General features: G+C 43.2%; 1 protein-coding gene across 6 annotated transcripts in view; it reads left to right on the top strand.

Moving 5' to 3' along the window:
• The first annotated feature begins 3902 nt into the window (after positions 1–3902).
• runx1t1 (RUNX1 partner transcriptional co-repressor 1) overlaps positions 3903–18303 on the top strand; it is a 61323-nt gene continuing 46922 nt past the window's right edge. For all 6 annotated transcript variants that reach the window (XM_075449326.1, XM_075449323.1, XM_075449325.1 and 3 more), the window contains exon 1: positions 3903–4471. In XM_075449326.1, the coding sequence (XP_075305441.1) occupies positions 4444–4471 (28 nt within the window). In that variant the 5' untranslated portion in view covers positions 3903–4443. The remainder of the gene's footprint in view (positions 4472–18303) is intronic.

The raw sequence follows: 18303 nt of genomic DNA, 5'->3' as shown, positions 1-18303 counted from the left end.
TCCCACTGAATTTTGTTTGTGTGTGCGTGTGTGTGTCCATGTGCGTGTGTGGGACCGTGTTACAGGTGGCCGCCCAGTAGGAGAGAAAATGCAGGAAGTCTGCTTGTCTGTGTGCACATGTATCAGACGCAGCATGTTTTTCCCTTTTAGAGGCGAGGTATCCTGTATGTGTGTGCATGTGTGTATGTATGTCGCCGATCACACTGGCCGGCTGACTTCCAGGAACCCCTGCAGCAAAAACAGGCACTGTGTGTTTCCTCCGCTCACACACCATTATCACAGGACACACGCACGCACATACACGGATCATTGCCCTATTCTCTTTTCCCTTGCAGGTTTCCTCAACGCCTATCCTTGTGCCTCCGGCTGTCAAGATGTTTCGCTGTGATTGTCATGAGAGAACTTGCTCTCTGGGAGCAAACCAGAGGAAACAAATAGGTGAGGAGTGACGGCATCCTCACAGCTCTGCTGGTGTTTCTGACCACATTAGCTTGCTCACTTTGAGTGGACACATTGCTTCTGCAACTTTCCAAACCTCTCGTGTCCTACTCAGAGGCAATTGTTTTTCCTCACTTATGCACTCACCACATTTCATCGTGTGTCATGTCTCCTTTTTCTTTTCCACTCCTCTAACCATTAAATATTCTATCCCTTTCCGTACTTAACCGTCTCTCAAATCTATTCACACAACCAGCCACCTATCTTGTAGCCCATTGCCTTTGTTAGAGATTGACAAAAGGAGCCAGACAAGAAAATATAAGTAGGGTCCAAGTGGTAGGGGTTGTATCTATCCATATTGCCTTAGAGAGCACAATTTAACCTACTGCTGAAAAACTCCAAATAAAAGGTGAGAGATGACGGAGAGAGACAGATAAGAAAGTTAGAAAAGCACAATGGCACTGTTGCAAACAATTGCCATTAATGGCATCATCTATTCCCCACAGAGACTGCACTGAGGGAACAATGAGCCTCATGTCGATGGTACACTAAAAAGTCACTGAATGTCTTACATACTGTACACAGCAGGGAAAACTATTACTTTAGCTGTGACAATGCTTCCCAAGCCAAAAACATCACATTCTTAATATTTGACAAATAAAACACTCACTGAGAGTTGGGATGTTTTTTTGTCTAATTCGATGTCATTTTGGTAAACTTAATATAGAATTAAACCTATCCAACGTGTTGCAGTTTGTTAAATCAACAGAAATGTCACGACACATCCCAACCTAAGTGAGACTTAGCTATTATTACCACAATGACTTTAATGGTCACTTTCTTTAGCCGAAAGCACAAAAAGCATGTGACCAATAAAGAGCTGATAGAAATTCGAACACAACAGAATGTTTTATGAGATGTTATGAACAGGCAATGGTGCATAACTTGTTCAACCATGCAGTTCAAGTGGACCGGTTGTTATCACTGAGTTGTAAACAGAGCTTCTGCTCTGTGCTTTCACTGACTCTGCGGGTGAGATGATTTCCAGATGGTCCGGGGAAAGTGTTTGCCTTAGGTTACTGCAGGCCAACATGCCTGTGCCTTTCTCAGCTGAGGTAAAGATAGAGATTCTATAGAAGGATGTGTATGTGTGTGTGTTTGTGTGCAGATATCACACATTCTTTCAAGTTTCTTTTTTCTTTTTGTGCAAACACCTATACACAACAGTGTAGCAGCTCCTCATAGCAATCAGCTGGTTGGTTATAGTCCATGGCTCCACAACTGAGTGGGCAAGTGTATCTCAAAGAAGGATCCAAAGGATAGTAGGGATCCCCAAGGGTGAAAAAATAATAAACTAACAACATTACGAAATAATCTAAAAAATAAAATGCTAAAAATGTAATGTCACTATGCATTTTAGTTTTTTCACACTTTCTTAAATTTTCCTGTTAAACATAAAAAAGGTCTTTCATTGTCCAATTTTCTGTGAATTTTCTGGGCCCAGGTCCAGTAATAGGACAGTTATACACACAAGAAAATGTCATACTAATGACTTTAAAGACACCAAATTGATTTGTCCATCCTAAACTGCTAAAACCTATAACTGGCTGGATTATCCAAATTTATCTACATCCAATTTGACTGGTTAGAGTTAGGGATTAGTGGGTGTGGCCTCTAAATTGATATGAGATATTGATGGTTGGATCAAACATTTGGCCAGATGGTTGAATTGGATGACGATGACGCCATGTTCCCACAGGTAGCAGCGAGAGGCTACTAATGAGTGAAACTAATGAACTGGTAAGTGAAGGGAAACTAAAACATGGCAAAACTAAAAACTAAACATGGACTAAGAACCAAAAACGTGACCTAAAACATGAAACTTAAAACATGAGTCCATGGGTGTGACAGAGCCCCCCCCCCCCCCCCCCCCTCAAGGGGTGGATCCCAGACAACCCTAAAAAGTCTGAGGGTGGGAGGGAGGGGCTCGAAGCCGGTCAGGCGTGGGACCAGAAACCTGGTGGCGTGGCAGCGGTGGCCGAACAGGCATGCGGCTGCAGCACCGGCTTCGGGCAGCAGGAGGCGGGGGTCTGGCGGACGCCCAGACCTCTGACGACGTGGCAGGAACAGGCGGTGGTCTGGCGGATGCCCAGACCTCTAACGGCATGGCAGGAACAGGCGGTGGTCTGGCGGACGCCCAGACCTCAGACGGCGTGGCAGGAACAGACGGTGGTCTGGCGGACGCCCAGACCTCAGACGACGTGGCAGCAGGAGGCGGTGGTCTGGTTGGCACCCAGACCCCCGACGACGTGGCGGCAGGAGACGGTGGTCTGGCGGACGCCTAGACTTCCGTCGGCGTGGGGGCAGGAGACGATGGTCTGGTTGGCACCCAGACCCCAGACAACGTGGCAGCAGGAGACGGTGGTCTGGCCGGCACCCAGACCTCCGACGGTGTGGCAGGAGGAGGAGCCGGGGACCGTCTGACGGTCGGCCGGACGTCCGGCGGGGGGGGAGCCCCCCCTTTAAGGGATGGATCCCAGACATCCCCAATGTCTGGGGGTGGAGGGAGGGGCTCGAAGTCTATGGGCCCGAGCCCATGGACTCGCACTATTTTTGCCTCCCTTGATATCAATGCGTTCAGCCACCTAGCGATAGCCGCACCTGTTACGGTGTTTACTGCTCGGAAGCAGGGGACTGCTCGGTCTGCACTTCGGTCTGCACAGTTTACACAGCCCGTAGTGATACGAAGATAGAGAGAAATAGCGCCAAGCGATTGTGAGGTCTGACTTTTTCTGGAGAACTTTTTTATTATACAAATGTATTACTCGTTTGAACGCATATTGTTTTGAGAAGCAAAACGCTTTATTTTCGGGACCCCAGCCAACTATCCGGACTACCTTGTCAACGCCAAAACAAGGCTGGAACTCGGCTCACAGGACACAGCAGGGGGTAAGTCAATGTTCATAAATGATATTGCTAATATGGGATGTCATACAGCTTCATGTCAAAAGAGGCGAACTATCCCTTTAAGTCACACAGGTTACAACAAAGCTACGTAGGTCTATTTCTGGAACAAACTTAAATTGTCCTCCGCTTATACTATAGTTGAATTGTGAAGGAATTTCCTCACAATAACTGTGACCAATGATACTTTATTGGAATCCAACCTGCAAGCATACATATTGTTTTAGGAAAGAAATGAAAAATAACAATCTAGTTTATGATTAACATGTGAAGATGTATTCCTTAGAATAAGAACTCAGTGGTAATCCTTCTCACATATATGAAAATGCTGCAGGATGTGAGAGGGATAACGCCACAGGTACAAAAGAAAACAGCTCGACTTGCTCTGACCCTGATTTTTCCAACCTGTTTTAGGACTCGCAGATGCTGGCTGCTGCCCAGTCGCCGCCTCCTCCTCCTCAGCTCTTCAGTCCCGCCCATCGCCACCTGGCTCTGCTGCGCACCGCCGACTGGAGGCAGAGTACAGCTACTCCTCTTCCCCACGCCAACGGAGAAGCAGAACACAAGGACCCTGAGACTGAGGGAGTGTGATTCATCCTCAATTAAAACAACAGCATTTACGGAACCGAAACCAACGTTTATGGGAATTTGGAGAAAGCACGAGGACTGGTTTAAAAACAAACAAAAAAAAAAAAGAAAGCAGGCGGGTGCCCCTGCGCAGCAGCCTACAGCATCATCTCTTTGCATCTTTTTTTATCTCTCCTCATTCTTTGCCCACTGCGCCTTGTCAAGACTTACGGCTTTCCCGTCCAGAATCTCCTCCGTGACTGGTCTCTTAGTGCGAGCCGTGAGGTGACCCTTTTTCTCTTGTCGGAGTTTGAACCCCATTTTTGAGCTGCTGGAAGTGTACCACCGCCACAGCCCCCGAGAGCTGTCTGGACTCTAGTTTTCGTCTTCCCGATATAGGCGGATCGTCGAGGGGACAGTGCGCGGAGTCAAACGGACTGGAAATTATTTATCCCTCTCACATCGACGTGCCGCATGGTGGGAATTTCTGCCTCTTTTCAGTGTAAGTGTTCCCTCGCTCGAATATGTTTTCTATTTCTCTTCTCTGGAGTTTGCCCCCTCTTGTTGGCATAATATGTGCTAAATAGTGGAAATACAAATATCTATATCTATATCTATATATACAAATAAAAATAAAAAAAACAGGAAATAGCTGCTGACCTACCAAACAAATTCATATTTGCATTTTCATTTCGTCTTCTTATATTGTAATACTAATTAGGGTTACTTTGTTGCGCTCCAAAACGCAAGAGTTGTATGTTAGACTGCCTGAATTTGGACTGCATGACAGCCAAATATTACATGAAGTCTATTTTTTTAAATATTTTTTTAGAAATAATAGCATAGGCTATTTTTCATTGCCTGAGATGAGCCTCTATTGCACAAGAGAGCCAAGGGTTTGTGTTGTGCATAACAATGTTTCTTAGGGTATGGTTACAAAATGCTTTTTTTTTTTTTGTTGTGGGGGGGAGAGAGAGGGGGTATTGTTTTAATAAATGAACAGCCCTTAAATACATATGTTAAGAAAATTGAAAAACCTAACCTATTGTTGAGGCTGGACGGCTGCGCTCCAGAAGAAGAGCCCATAACTGAAGAAGACTATACGAGCTTTCCATAATTTACAGTTTGTTTAAATATTGACACCAGCGTGCAGCTGTGTGTGTCTCCTTAAAAGGCAGATGTCAGCTGATGTGAGTTAACATCCAGGATGCACAACTGCTCGCCGGCAACAGGTAATTTAAGTTTATGGATTGACTTTTGGATTCATTTTTAGTGGAGTAGCCTCCACATCATATTAAAAAAAATTACACGCCTGAATTGGGCTCTCGCTGGAGATTTCTTGACAGAAATATTAGACGTTTTGTCAGTCCTTCCAAGATATAAGCTATAAAATGTAGCTGTTGATGTTTGGCTTTTTTTTTTTTTTTTTTTTTTTTATGGAGAATTTTTTTTTTCCCAACCCTGAAACTTTGACATTTCTCTGTCTTTCGGAGAGCCGTCCGTGGCTCTCCGCCTCTCCGCTCATCCCTGTTCGGGAGTCCTAGAAAGCATTGAGACAGATTTTGCATTTCAGAGTTTGCAGTCGCTGAAAACATCCCACCGAGCGCTGACACAACTGTCAAACGCATCTCCTCAAAGCCAAGTGAAGTTTCCATCTTCACCCGCTGCGACTTTGTCATCAAAACCGAAAAGCGCGGAGGAAAAACAAAATGAAGTGACGAAGGGTTGAAATTAGAGGCTTTGGGCTATATTTTGCTCCGGTGGGAATCTTTTGCCCCGACTGGGAAAGGAGCAGACATGCGGGTTAGGGAGGGAGGCTGCCATGGCACAACCTGCTGTCTATGCCAGACTGTTCTCACGGCTCAGATTAGAGAGGGAGAGGGAAAATATCTCCGGGAGAACCACAGGGCTTTGGACATGTTGTTTTCTTTACGCGTGCCAAATAGTAAGCAAAGCTTTTACAGGGATCCAATAGAGTGATTGTTAACGCTTCCTAAAAACACTGTCCATAACAAAGGGTTTTGTATATGAGTATTAAAAAAAAAATGTAACAAGAAAATAATTTCCTATGATAATATCTAATTCAAATCAGAAAACAAAAGTAATGAAAAAAGAAGCCTGTTTTTTTTCCCCCTTATCAATGACGATCAGTCATCATTATTCATGAGTGGTCACACTTAGCAACATTAATATTCTGCCATCATTTATTGTGTCATATGTTGTTTTGTTTTACCTCTGGGTCTTCCATAATAGTAGTGCCTTGACTAAAAGGACCATTACATGGAGTGCGTGTGCACGTGTGTGTGTGTTAACAGAGATAAAAAGAGCAAGAGACAGGGAGAAAGAGGAGTAAATGAAAGGTAAACAGACCTGGTGATGAGGGGAGAGTAAACGATAAGTGCTGTTTGCAGGTTATCACTGTGTTTGTGTGTGCACGTGTGTGCACACTGTATAAACAGGCTTGTATTAACGATGGCTGCTCTGTGGTCCAGGCTCTGCAGCATCCGCTAGAACTTCCAGGGGCCATCTGCCCAGCCACCAGCCTGCCTCACACCTGTTCTCCCTCCCTCCTCCTCCTCCCAGCTCTGAGGCTATGAGGTCAAATGCATCAGACCGCTGCTCACACACATGGACGGCCTTACAAAAATGATGGCAGCCATTTTATTCTCGCCTTCACACACAGGCAGAATTGCACACAAACACATACACACACATACATATATATGTATATATATACATAAATATGTCCATGGCTGGTAGTCTGAACAAGTATTGATGAAAAAGACTGTGTTCCCTGCATACTCACTCAATCTGGTGTGCAGATGACACACTCACAGGCATTCACTTTGGTTTGGTTATTTTCATTTCCCACACCCCCACCCCACCACCACCACTATTGGTGCTTTTTATGTCAACCACAGCTAATAGATTTCTAGTGGTTTATACTGCATCCAAACACAGCTTTCAGATCACAGCAACAAACAATGAATTACTATTATTTCTGGGTTCGGGGGGACACACACACCCACACATTTTCCCTCCAGCACAGAGTCACATTGAGGCTCCAGTGCTGTCATGCAATTACAAAGCACTTCTTTTAAGTGTGACACACAGACATTTGGATACGGTCCAGGTTTGCTATACAGTGAATAAGCTATGTTGACTCAGTTAATCTTGAAGCCTGTTTGTATTTCTGTATCAGCTGTAAGGTTTTACTGCATCACGTGTTGTTTCTATGTATGGCTTCAACAACTTGTGTGATCAGAAAACTGTATCCGTTCTTTGGTTATAGATTCTAATCAGAATCACAAGGTCTTTCATTTGTGGACTGCCTAGTACATGCCAGAGCTTATGTGTGTTCTCCAAATCTGGTGGTTGTTTGGTTATTTCATGTCTTTCTGTTATGGAAATTTACATGACTTCATCAATATGTCAGTCTGAGAGGTTTATCATTGCTTACCTCGTGGAAATTTAAGATCAGTTTACAATTATTTTTTCTTTCATCTATCTTTTTTTTTGAACAAAGCAAAAGAAAGTTATTTTACATGTGCAGCGTGCAGCTGCGGTCAGGCTGCAGCTGTTCTGCAGAGGTGTGGGGAAGAAAAGCGAGTGCAGTTCTGGCGACCCTTTTGAAAGGGAATCGGTCAGGGTTTTCCCAACATATTGGCCACATTTAACACAAGTTGCTGTTTTGAAAAAGCATGTGGACAACAATGCTGAATTCCTGAAAATGAGGAGAAATTGTTAATAAGTTTGCAACACATCCTCTCACTGAGAAACACAGGAGGAGAGCAGGGCGTGGCTGCATTGTGAGTGAGGAGAAATATTCTCACTAGCACAATCTTACAGGTTATCCAATGCAGCATCACATTATCTCGATACAAGCTGTACTGTCTGATTTTCAATTTCAATTTAAGTGCGTTTGAATTAAAAGGTGGTTATACTGCCCAGCCTTAACACAAACACTGCAATTGCATAAAAGTGTATAAGAATCAAGATTGTAGAATATTTTTAATCCATGTTGGATTTGTAGGGGGCCAATTGTCAGCTGCTGAACTGGATACTAAAACCAGTGTTCCATGAACTCCTCCAAGATGTATAGATCTGTTCTGATTATTCAGAACCGTCTGTTACAAAGTCCCAGAGTGAATTGTAAATGGAAACACAGTGTGTGTGTGTGTGTGCGTGCACACGCATACACACCCATGTCATTGTAGATCGATAAGTCCATTGATGGTTATCAGCAAGAGGGCAGTTCTCCTCACTGCTTATTGAATTTCATCACCCATGAAAGAGCGGCAGCAGTATAAAAAGGAGTTGCAGGTAGGTGTATGTGTGCCTGTGAATTCAAGAGGTCTTTATTTTATTGTGGTTGTGAGTTGGCCTTTTACGGGGAGTAATTTAATGTCAAAGTCAACAGTGAGCACTACAGACTGATTTTATCGGCCTTGTTCCTGTTTTTACTCCAGATACACAAGACTTATAGGGCATGCGAAGAAGAGGCCAGAAGGGCAGAGTCTGACAAGATGTCAAATTTCACGGAGGTTTTTATAAGTCAAGTCACTGAGGAAACAAACAATCAACCAGTCATCTGATTGGTAACAGATTGATTTCTGAACATGACTGAATACAATTTTTATCTGAACAGTGCCACAGAGACAGCTGCACGAGCAGGGCCATTAAAGACAGACAGCTGGGAGATGTAGTTTTTCAGGTGTTCAGCTAGACCACTAACCACATCTACCATGCTCAAGGCTAGATACACACTGATGGACGTGTGCAAGACAGTATAAACGCACATACTGTTTCACATTCACTGCTCACTCAGTCCTCTGTATATAGACTGGGATTGAGTCGCTAATTAACTTTACTTTCTCTCACTGTATCGCACACAAGCAGACTGTTTCTCTGACACACACACACACACCGAATCTCTCTCATAGCCTTCCTCTCACGATGTCTGTCCCCTAGCTCGCTCTCTTTCTCTCATCCACTGTTTATTTTCCTGCCTCCATCTGGAGTCGGCTGATATTGTAATCACCCTAATGCACATTGCCTTCCTCACACACACACACTTGCACACAAACACGCACCCATACAATGTGCCATCCTGACAAGCCCCTTTTCTTATTTCAGAAGATAAGCCATTGGATGTGATTGTGTGTACGTGTGTGTTTGTGTGTGTGTGTGATGTAAGTGCACACGCAGGTGTCTATACAGTACAGTATGTCTCATGAATACAAAAGGACACACAGGCACACAAGAGTGTTTCTGGCTGCACTCTGCCACAGGTAATGATATTGAATAGGCACTCCGTAGTGATGTGGAGCGATGATAATGCGGTCGAGTGAAGATGTTACTCGTTATCGCTCGCCTCCTCAATATTCACCTGTCATCCAATTTACATTTAAAGATTAGACAGAGGAAGTGGGAGAGAAATTCAGGGGCAGTAGGGCGAAAAGTGTCTCTGTTTGTGTTGCTGCATATCCCCCTGTGTGCGTTTCTGTTTGCATGCTTTTGAGAAGATTGGTTTGAAATGAAAAAGAGCACTATGTGTATATACATGCTTGAGGAAGGAGATTACTCTGCTGTCGTCTCTAATAGCTTTTGTTTTTGGGATTCAGCGGAGGTTTAAGAGGTACGAAGGTGGGAAACGCGAACACTCACACAAATGCCGCGGACACACAGGCAGGTTTGATTGATGGGAGGCGTGAGCTGTGAAAGGGTGCGATTAGGGACCTTTTTTTTTTTATTTAACAATCATTGAAGAATGGACATGCTCGCTGTGCTACCAGTCCATAAAATCTGGCCATAAAATTAATTTTTGTTCCTGTGTGTGTAAAAGTGTGCTGGAGGACACAGGCTGCCACCGAAACAAACAGCAGAAAAATTGACAAAGAGAGACACAAAGAAAGGGAAAGTAAGAAGGAAGGAGAGGTAAGGTGGGGGGAGCCTCACCTCAGTCCGTCATGCTTTGGTGGTTTTAATCACCCAGACTAAGGTTCCTTCCTCCATAAAAACTCCATATTGTTCAGGGTAGACCTGAAATAACATGTGAAAATAATTATTCTTGAATCCTTTTCCTTCTGTTTTTTTCAAAAGGGCATCAATGCAATCACTGTCGCAGCTTATCAGTTTCAATATTCGAATTCCAGCTCTGATCACTCTCAATAATTTTGATGTATGGATTTGGATGGATGGTACACGTTTGTGAAAAGGCCAGCTGCCCTGGCTAGCCTGGTAAAAAGAAGTGTGATTAAGAGCAGCAGACAGGGAGTGAGAGAAAGAGAGGAGCGTGGATCAATAGATGCAGACTGTGGACCTTCTGTTTTTTTCCCTCCTAGTATCGACATTTTCAGTCAATTACATCGAGAGAGAAGAAGAAGAAAGGAGAGATGTGAGCGGCTGTGTGTTCAAAAATGTGTGTTAAAAGATGGGGCATGTGTTTATTCAAATCATGTAAATGTCGACATGAATATCAAAAAATATAAGCAGACAAACAGCAGGCACGCATGAGACTTTACAATGTGTTTATTTGATATACATGTTGAAATCTAGTCAATAACTGCAGATCAGACACATCAACGGCTGTTTTAGGACTTCCATTCGCTACAAGCTTTTTATCTACCATCAGCAGACACAATTGAATCATTGTTTCTTCTTCTTGCTAGTTAAAATTACACCACTATAGCCAAATAATGAGGTCCTTTTCGTTTGTGCTTCAATTTGACTTGCATGATGGGTGTTGTTGGAAGAGAGGGCTTCCAGCTGTTGTCACTTAGTGTCACAGACAAACAGAGAGCTGGGACAATGGGACGACGGTCGCTTGCTCCATCTGATTGTCTTGTTGTCAAACCGACAGCAGGTGCCCCAAGATGATAAACGCCGAGTGTCAATTATTTCGAGGAAGGGCCATTTTGGAAATTGGTTCAAAGAGAAAGAAGCAGAGCGGGAGAGGGAACAGCGGGGCTGTCAAAAAGAAATGAAAGGAGCTGCTCCATTTTCTCAAAATGGGGCCAAGTAAAAGCCCCATTTTGTTTAACTTATAGTGCATCCTGTCACAACATGTACCCCGTCATTCCACTCTCCAGTCTCCTGAATCATTACAGGCCACCCTGCTAAGTGTTTGTTCACTCACAGTCCATATAGTCTTCAGCGGCATCAAAATTACAGTCCATTTTTTCAAAAACAAAATTGATATTTGATGGCATTTCAACCTTAAGAAAAAAAAAAAGACAAGATGCTCCGAACTATTTCAACAGCTGTTATTTACTTATTTTATGTCGAATTTTCTTTTTGGTCAGAAAGGGATAAAAAGCCCAGATTTTTATCTATCTATCTATCTATCTATCTATCTATCTATCTATCTATCTATCTATCTATCTATCTATCTATCTATCTATCTATCTATCTATCTATCCATCCATCCATCCATCCATCCATCTATCTATCTATCTATCTATCTATCTATCTATCTATCTATCTATCTATCTATCTATACATACATATATCTATCTATCTGTCCATCTATACATATATCTTTATATGTTACTGGTTCAGATTCATGCCCCGAGCTGCTCTTATGGATTTGCAAATGAAAGTCCTTTAATCAAAGCATCTGTTCCTTCCCTCTGCTGAATTCTAACCATATGGACATGCCTTGCTCAACTGAGCATTAGTAGCTCCACTTTTAGAAATAGCATATGTATTGTGTCTGCATTGTCTATATTGTAATGTACCTTTACATTCACTGTGCTTCATTTGGAGTTAGTCTGCATGATAGTGGATTTGTGTGGACTTGATCTCACCGCACCCTCTGAAGTTTTATGGCTCCTGCAGCGCACAGCAGTGTTTGTCTTCTCTGTGCGATAAAGCCATTTGTGGAAGAATCCAACTTTTTCCGAGAGTTAAACAGCTCCAGATTGTGGCGTAACTCTTTCGTCCTGTTAACACTGAGAGCAGGCGCAGTGCAGACGAGTGGGAGAGGCTCTCATGGAGCAATGAAAATCCATGCGAGAGAGAGAACATAAATCCATCCTTCCTTGTAAGGTCTGAAATTTTTCTGCAGATGTTTCAAGATGTTTGGCCCAAGAGATGGTAATTTCTTGCCCATCTGTCCTCTCTCCGGCCCCTATGTCTCTTTATCAACATCTGGTTTTCGGTGCAGCAGGGAAACAAGTATCCTTTATAAGCCAAGGGTTCCCAGTTCCCCCTCTGCTTGTACTATTAGCTTAACCTCAACTACTGCACTCTCTGTGTGCGCACATATTCACATATGCTAACCATTAGGAAGTCATACCATTCAGAAAATGTAATAACTTTAAGTTAGAGGCATAGATAAAGTATTTTGGCTTTTTTTCGTTCCCTTTTTCCATAACTGCAAAGAATTTGGGGTTCTGGTTTTTATGCCTCCCCTGCGACTACACAAATTACTACCTAGTTGTTAGTTTGAGGATGCTTTAGTGAGAGGAAAGTCCCCTCCCATCAAGCACTGCAGTAGAAACCCTGGGTTTCTTTCTACTACATGCCAACGAGTGAAGATGAAGATCAGCGGTTCACTTCGTCGGAATTTTATTGATGCACACAAAGATTTTGCTGCAAAGTTTAGCAGCACAAAGAAACTCTTAATCCATTCCCTCTTTGGCGGTATTAAATTGTCCACAAAATAATTCACAGCTGCGAAGGGATCATGTGTAGTGGTGCAGCTGCGACTTTATGTTTGCAAATGTAACCATCTCACACATAAGCCTGAACCATGATATATACATACACACACATTTACAGATCCACAGTTGTGCACCCACCAAATTGGTCTCTCACCATCTCCCAAACAGAAGTTGGCTATGCAAACAAAGCTTTGTAGCACCATATGGCAGGGTTGTCAATCTAGAATGAAGGCGTGCAGAGCATGCTTTGAGTGTACCATGTAAGGTGGTGCACAACGATGTGTGTTTGATGGGCTCAACAGTAATATGAGAATTGTGTGGAATGGCAGATTAACAGGCGGATACACACACACAAATCACCAATTACGCATTTTTGCTGCTGTTTCTTGTATGCCTGAACACAACATACACACCCTCTTATTCTACCACATACCCATGTCCTACTTTTTGTCATTTAATCGCTTAGCAAAAGCATGCTGAGCTGATTGCTACTGCCAATTATCCTCTAAATCAGTGTTGTTCCTGTAACACAACAGTCTTGTAGAATCGTCAAATGTATTTTACTACCACAGCATGTAACATTTTTTTTTTTAACATTTTATCAAAGAGAAAGCTTCTATGCCATATGCAACAACATTCAACTCCGATAAATAGAAAAAAGGCAGTTAAGGTTGTCATTGTCCTTAATAGGTAAAACCTGACACAGCAGAACTGGAAACTATCTGCATCACTTCCAAAGTCTCTGTATTTGGGTGGCAGCCCACTGTATTTAACTTAGAACAAGAGTCGTTGTCTATGCCATTTTGCTCAAGGCAACGAGATGCATTCAAAGAAAAACATGTACCGACTCATGACAGATGCCCCCGACTACTAAAGAGACTAATGCATTAGTCGTGCAGCGCCCCGGGCTTTGCCTTGTAGGACAACAACAAAACCAAGTCACCAGCTGATGAGGGTGGGATACACACACACACACTCTTACATGTCTGTGTTTATCCTAATCTCCCATTGATTTACCTTCATCCTATAAAAAGGATTAACACTAAATGTAGTCAGTCTGTTCTCCACCCTATAAAAGATTTATCTGTTGCCTTTGTTCTTAGAACTCCTCTATATTTCAGCTTGAAATGTTTGAATATGCTATTCATTTAAGCGGCTGTAGTTCAAATGAATGAGCATGTTCACAGTCTGTTTGATCTAGCCATCTAGATGATTAAGCCTGCATGGTGTATGGCGGCTTTTGGCCTCTGCTTGCTTGAATGTGGGTGTTGTTGTTGTTAAAGGCGGGTGGTATCGTCAGGTTGAATTGATTGCAGAGGATTAGATTGTGATTACAAAAGGAGAGACTGAGGAGAGAGAAAGGTGACAAGTGTAGCAAGGTGAAATCGGAAGAAGAGATCAGGAGAATAAGATATCAAGACAGAGGATATGGAAAATAAGGTGCAGACTAAAGTCATGGCTAGCAGAAAAGACCAAAACCATGTTCTAAATTTTTTTAAAGAAGTAAACGCTTATATGTTGATTCATTTATCAGTAGATAGTCAGGATCTGCTTTTGATTTGTCATAATTATTGTGGACCTGGCACATGACTTTAGGTACCCATGCCTGGTAAGACCAGTGGAAGCAGTCCAAAATTGCATTGTTGTGTTTCAGATTGAAAACCACATTATTACACAGGGTGAACGAGGTCTGTAAGTTTGTGGCTCTGATGTCAGCCCGTGTGCCTGTGCCAGCTGGAGAACTCAACCCTAAAAATAGAGAAGGTGGGAAACTGCGCAAAGCTAGTTCATTTCTGAGTAACTCTAAACTGCCAGAGACTGACACCAGATACCACAGAATCAAGCGGCCAAGATAGATGGAGACCGTGACAGACAACCGAAGGAGAGGCAGCGAGAAATATCTCATATATGATGCTAAAAAAACATTTTTCAGTTTCCAAGTTAGGGGGCTCGAGTAGAAGCTTCTGCTTTTTGAGATGCCTCTATTAGACAGTCGTTAACACAAAACTGCTTCTGTGGAGGAGAAAAGCAATATGAGATGGGTTTACCTTTATTTATCTAGTTCCTGTCAAAAAGTCCACACTCCACAGCTACATATGAACCAAAGTATATACTAAATATATAGCTACTCTACTGTAATAGGAAATTACAGTGCAACTGGGGATTATGAAGTTGGGAAAACTGCTGTATTCATGTGGAGGAAAGCTTGTAAAATATGATAGCCCGCTGCTAAAAGAACTTCTTGCTTTTCATATTTGACAAAGTGAAGCTGGGTTACAATGATACAGTTAGGAAAGATGTATATTTTTTCCCAGCAAATGAGAAAAGATAAATCAGCTTCTGTGTATGCACTTTGAGGGACATGGTTTGGAATTTGATGCATTTTCTTATTTAAAGTGAGTGTTTTAATTCAAACCTTGCAAATTACGTCACACAGGTAATGCCATTGACACATGAACATATAGACTCTGACGTCCCTCCATCCTCTGAAAACTATCAGTCTCTTTGTCACTCTGTACTTTGTGTGATGGCAGCTGTTATGGTGGCCTTCATAGAGAGGAAGAGTAGAGCCAGTGTTATATTCTGGCACCATGTCAGTGTGCCTTCAGGGCAAGACACATAAATAAGATAAGCTCCTGAGAAAGTCGTGTTGAACTTATGTTCAGATTTTTTGAAGTTTGAAGTTGTCACGGGACAAGCTTTTCGTTTAGTTCCTTTTTGTTGTTTGTCTTCTCACTTTCAGGTTTACTACCATTTCATTATTGACTAAGAAAAACCCCTAAGTTTGCTCTGCATGTGTATAGTTGCATGAGCATGTTGTATGTGTGTGCCTACGTGTCCTTTGACGCCATCTCCTACACATGTTGTCATGGAAACAGTAGGAACCATGTCTCTGTGTTTCACTGGAGACCCTCAAAATAGAGCGTTGTGTAGGTCTGGTCAGGAGGAGTGGGACCACATTCCGACCTCTTCCCTAACTCTCATATATTTCACTTCTTCCAGTTTGTCTCCATTCCTAACCCCCATCGTTGACTTACTGTTTGATGCTCCAGGCAGTGTCTGAGGAAGCCAGATAGGACAGTACACGTACCCAGGGCAGGAGCCAGGACAAATGGGGTCAGGACCAAGGCCACTGGTCCATCACCCTGCAGTCCTGCTTCCCTTATCAGTCTGCCTTCCATCCCACAGTCACTGTTCCAGCTTTGATTACCTGAAACAAGTAAAAACATCCTGGCTCGAGAGAGAGGACTTGTGAATGTGTCTATAATGTGTGCGTGTGCTGCTGTGTGTACTCGTGTGAAGTAGTTGGAACATGTTCTTGCATGGGAACAAGACATTTATCCAAACAGCTCAATACTCTCTTCCACACAGACACAAACACTGTCCCTTTCACACACATCCTGACACCGACAAGCCAACCATACCCACCCTCCTCTCCCTTGCTGCCTGGGTTCCCATCCTCTGGGCTCCCAACCCCACCCCACCCCTCAGGTTCCTTCTGGTTCCTGACCAGCAGGGCTATCTCGGGATGGCCGGCGGTTCCTCTCATTCTGCTGGCCCATTGTATGCTGAGTTGGGCTGGGCTCTGGGCCCCGGGGGCCGGGAGGGGAGCCAGGAATGGCCTGGTTCCTGTTGCTGGACTAGTTAAAGGAACTGTGGCACCATTTCCATTAGTCCTGCATAACTGCTGTGAAACGGATTTTAGGACTATTTTTGCGGGAAATGTAAGCTGCTTCCTTTGTTTTGGGAGAACTGTGGCTTTGATAAGCGGATATTTGGGTCATTTAATTGAATGCTAAGAGTGTTAAAATAACTTAATAACATATATTTTTCCAGAACTGTTGCAGGAGAAATGTGTATTTAACATGTACAAATGAATGACTTTCCTCTGGGTCGAGATTTAGAAGCAGGACTGTTTACATATAATTCTAAGTAATGCATATATTGAAAAGGTTTTGCCTCTGTCAACACATTGTCATGTCATTTTAAACAAATCAAAGTACCAGCTTTGTCTTAGAAATAATTCTTTCTATTTTACTCACATAAGAATTGCAATTTTTATTCTGATTCCAATACTCTTAATCACTAGCCAAGACACAATGTCCATCTTAAAGGAAGATGATGCTTCTTAAATTAGTTTTAAAAAATTTCTTCATGTCCCAACATTCCTTTAAAAGAAAAAAAAACTTGCATCAACTTAATTGTCAATGAGGTAAGAAGCTGTTAACAGAGGACAATTTAACATGTGCTTCAAAGAGACCACGCAGGTTTGGAGAAACACACACATCATTCATGGCACATGCACAGCCATGGCCATCATGCCTGGTGGCAGCTCAGTCCATGAGCAGTCCACTCTGTGGCTGTCTTGCTGTGGAGTGCTACACTAGCTAGTGCACTTGGTTAATTATGACTGCCAAGCCAGGCTGTCACAATGATTCACTATGGAAAGTGAAAGAGGGGGAGGAAGAGGGGAAGGAGAGAGTTGGCATGTGTACAGATGCATCGCTAGCGCCACCTACTGATGCAGAAGAAGCTTAGTAGCAAATCCTTGTCAGCAGAGGACTTGATTTTGATATATTGGATGCACATTTTTCTTGTTCTCATCTGTTGTTTTTAAATGACTCCTCTGCTGTCCTCCCCTCTTTCCAGCTTATGTATTTCTTCTGAGTCTTTCAACACCCTGGCACTCCCCCTTGCCGTCCCCTTGTTTTTTATTTTCTTCTGCCTGTCATTGCATCTCCTCCCAGTGTCAGTCGGGGTTTCTTGTGTAATGTTGGGAAAAATCAAGCGCTCCATTCATGTCATGTCATTTGTGTTTCCGAGAGCCGTAAATGTGCATGCGCTTCTTTCCTCTCTTCTGTCTCCTCTCCACTTTGTTATAACAAAATCAATCAGACTCTAACTGGTCTGGGTCACTCAGTGCTGGATAAATAGACGATGGCTGTGTGTAAGGACTTACAGTACTGGCAGAGGTTGCCCAAGCTGGGATGAAATGGTGTTGTCTCACATTGTTTTCAAATGCTTACTGTTAAAAGGGTTATTGGAGAGTTTACTGTTTTCAGTGCTCCAGAAATCAAGCATCTGTCAAATACATTAGATTATGTATTAGTTATTCATGTGAGACGACAGTGCTTTGGAAGCTGGGATTGGAGGAATTCAGCTCACTCACCCACGTGCATACGCACACACACCAAAAGGCCGGCACACATGCATGCACCCACAGCAAAAAAGTAATTTGTTCTACCTCATTAGCATGTATTGTGGGGAGCGGGCACAACACACTGAAAGGTGAAATGGGTCCGCCATGAATAGCACACCAGTCAGGAGAAAGAAGGAGAGGAAAAGGGGAACTTGGGGGGGGGGGGGTCCAGATGGCTGGGGATCTGCTGCACACAGAGGGAGTCTTGTTTTGTTTTTCCTTTTTAACTCTGCTGATTGCACCTTTTTGACTGCGCTCATTTTTGCTGGCTGTCTTTCTGCAGTTCCTTCTCCCTTTTCTCACTCCCATCAACGCACACAAAGGCTAGGCCCATGTGTATCCTGCCTTCCTTCCTCCAGTGTTGCTGTTCACTTGCGGCCACTGTGCACACACAGTCACACACTCGTTTATAGACTCTCAGAGATAATGTGTGACCAGGAGGCTGAGTGCAGTTGAATGCAGCCCAAT

Source organism: Odontesthes bonariensis, chromosome 18, assembly GCF_027942865.1.
Source record: "Odontesthes bonariensis isolate fOdoBon6 chromosome 18, fOdoBon6.hap1, whole genome shotgun sequence".
NCBI classification, from domain to species: domain Eukaryota; kingdom Metazoa; phylum Chordata; class Actinopteri; order Atheriniformes; family Atherinopsidae; genus Odontesthes; species Odontesthes bonariensis.
The sequence above is the reverse complement of the archived record's forward strand: the minus strand, read 5'-3'. Positions and strand labels throughout refer to the sequence as shown.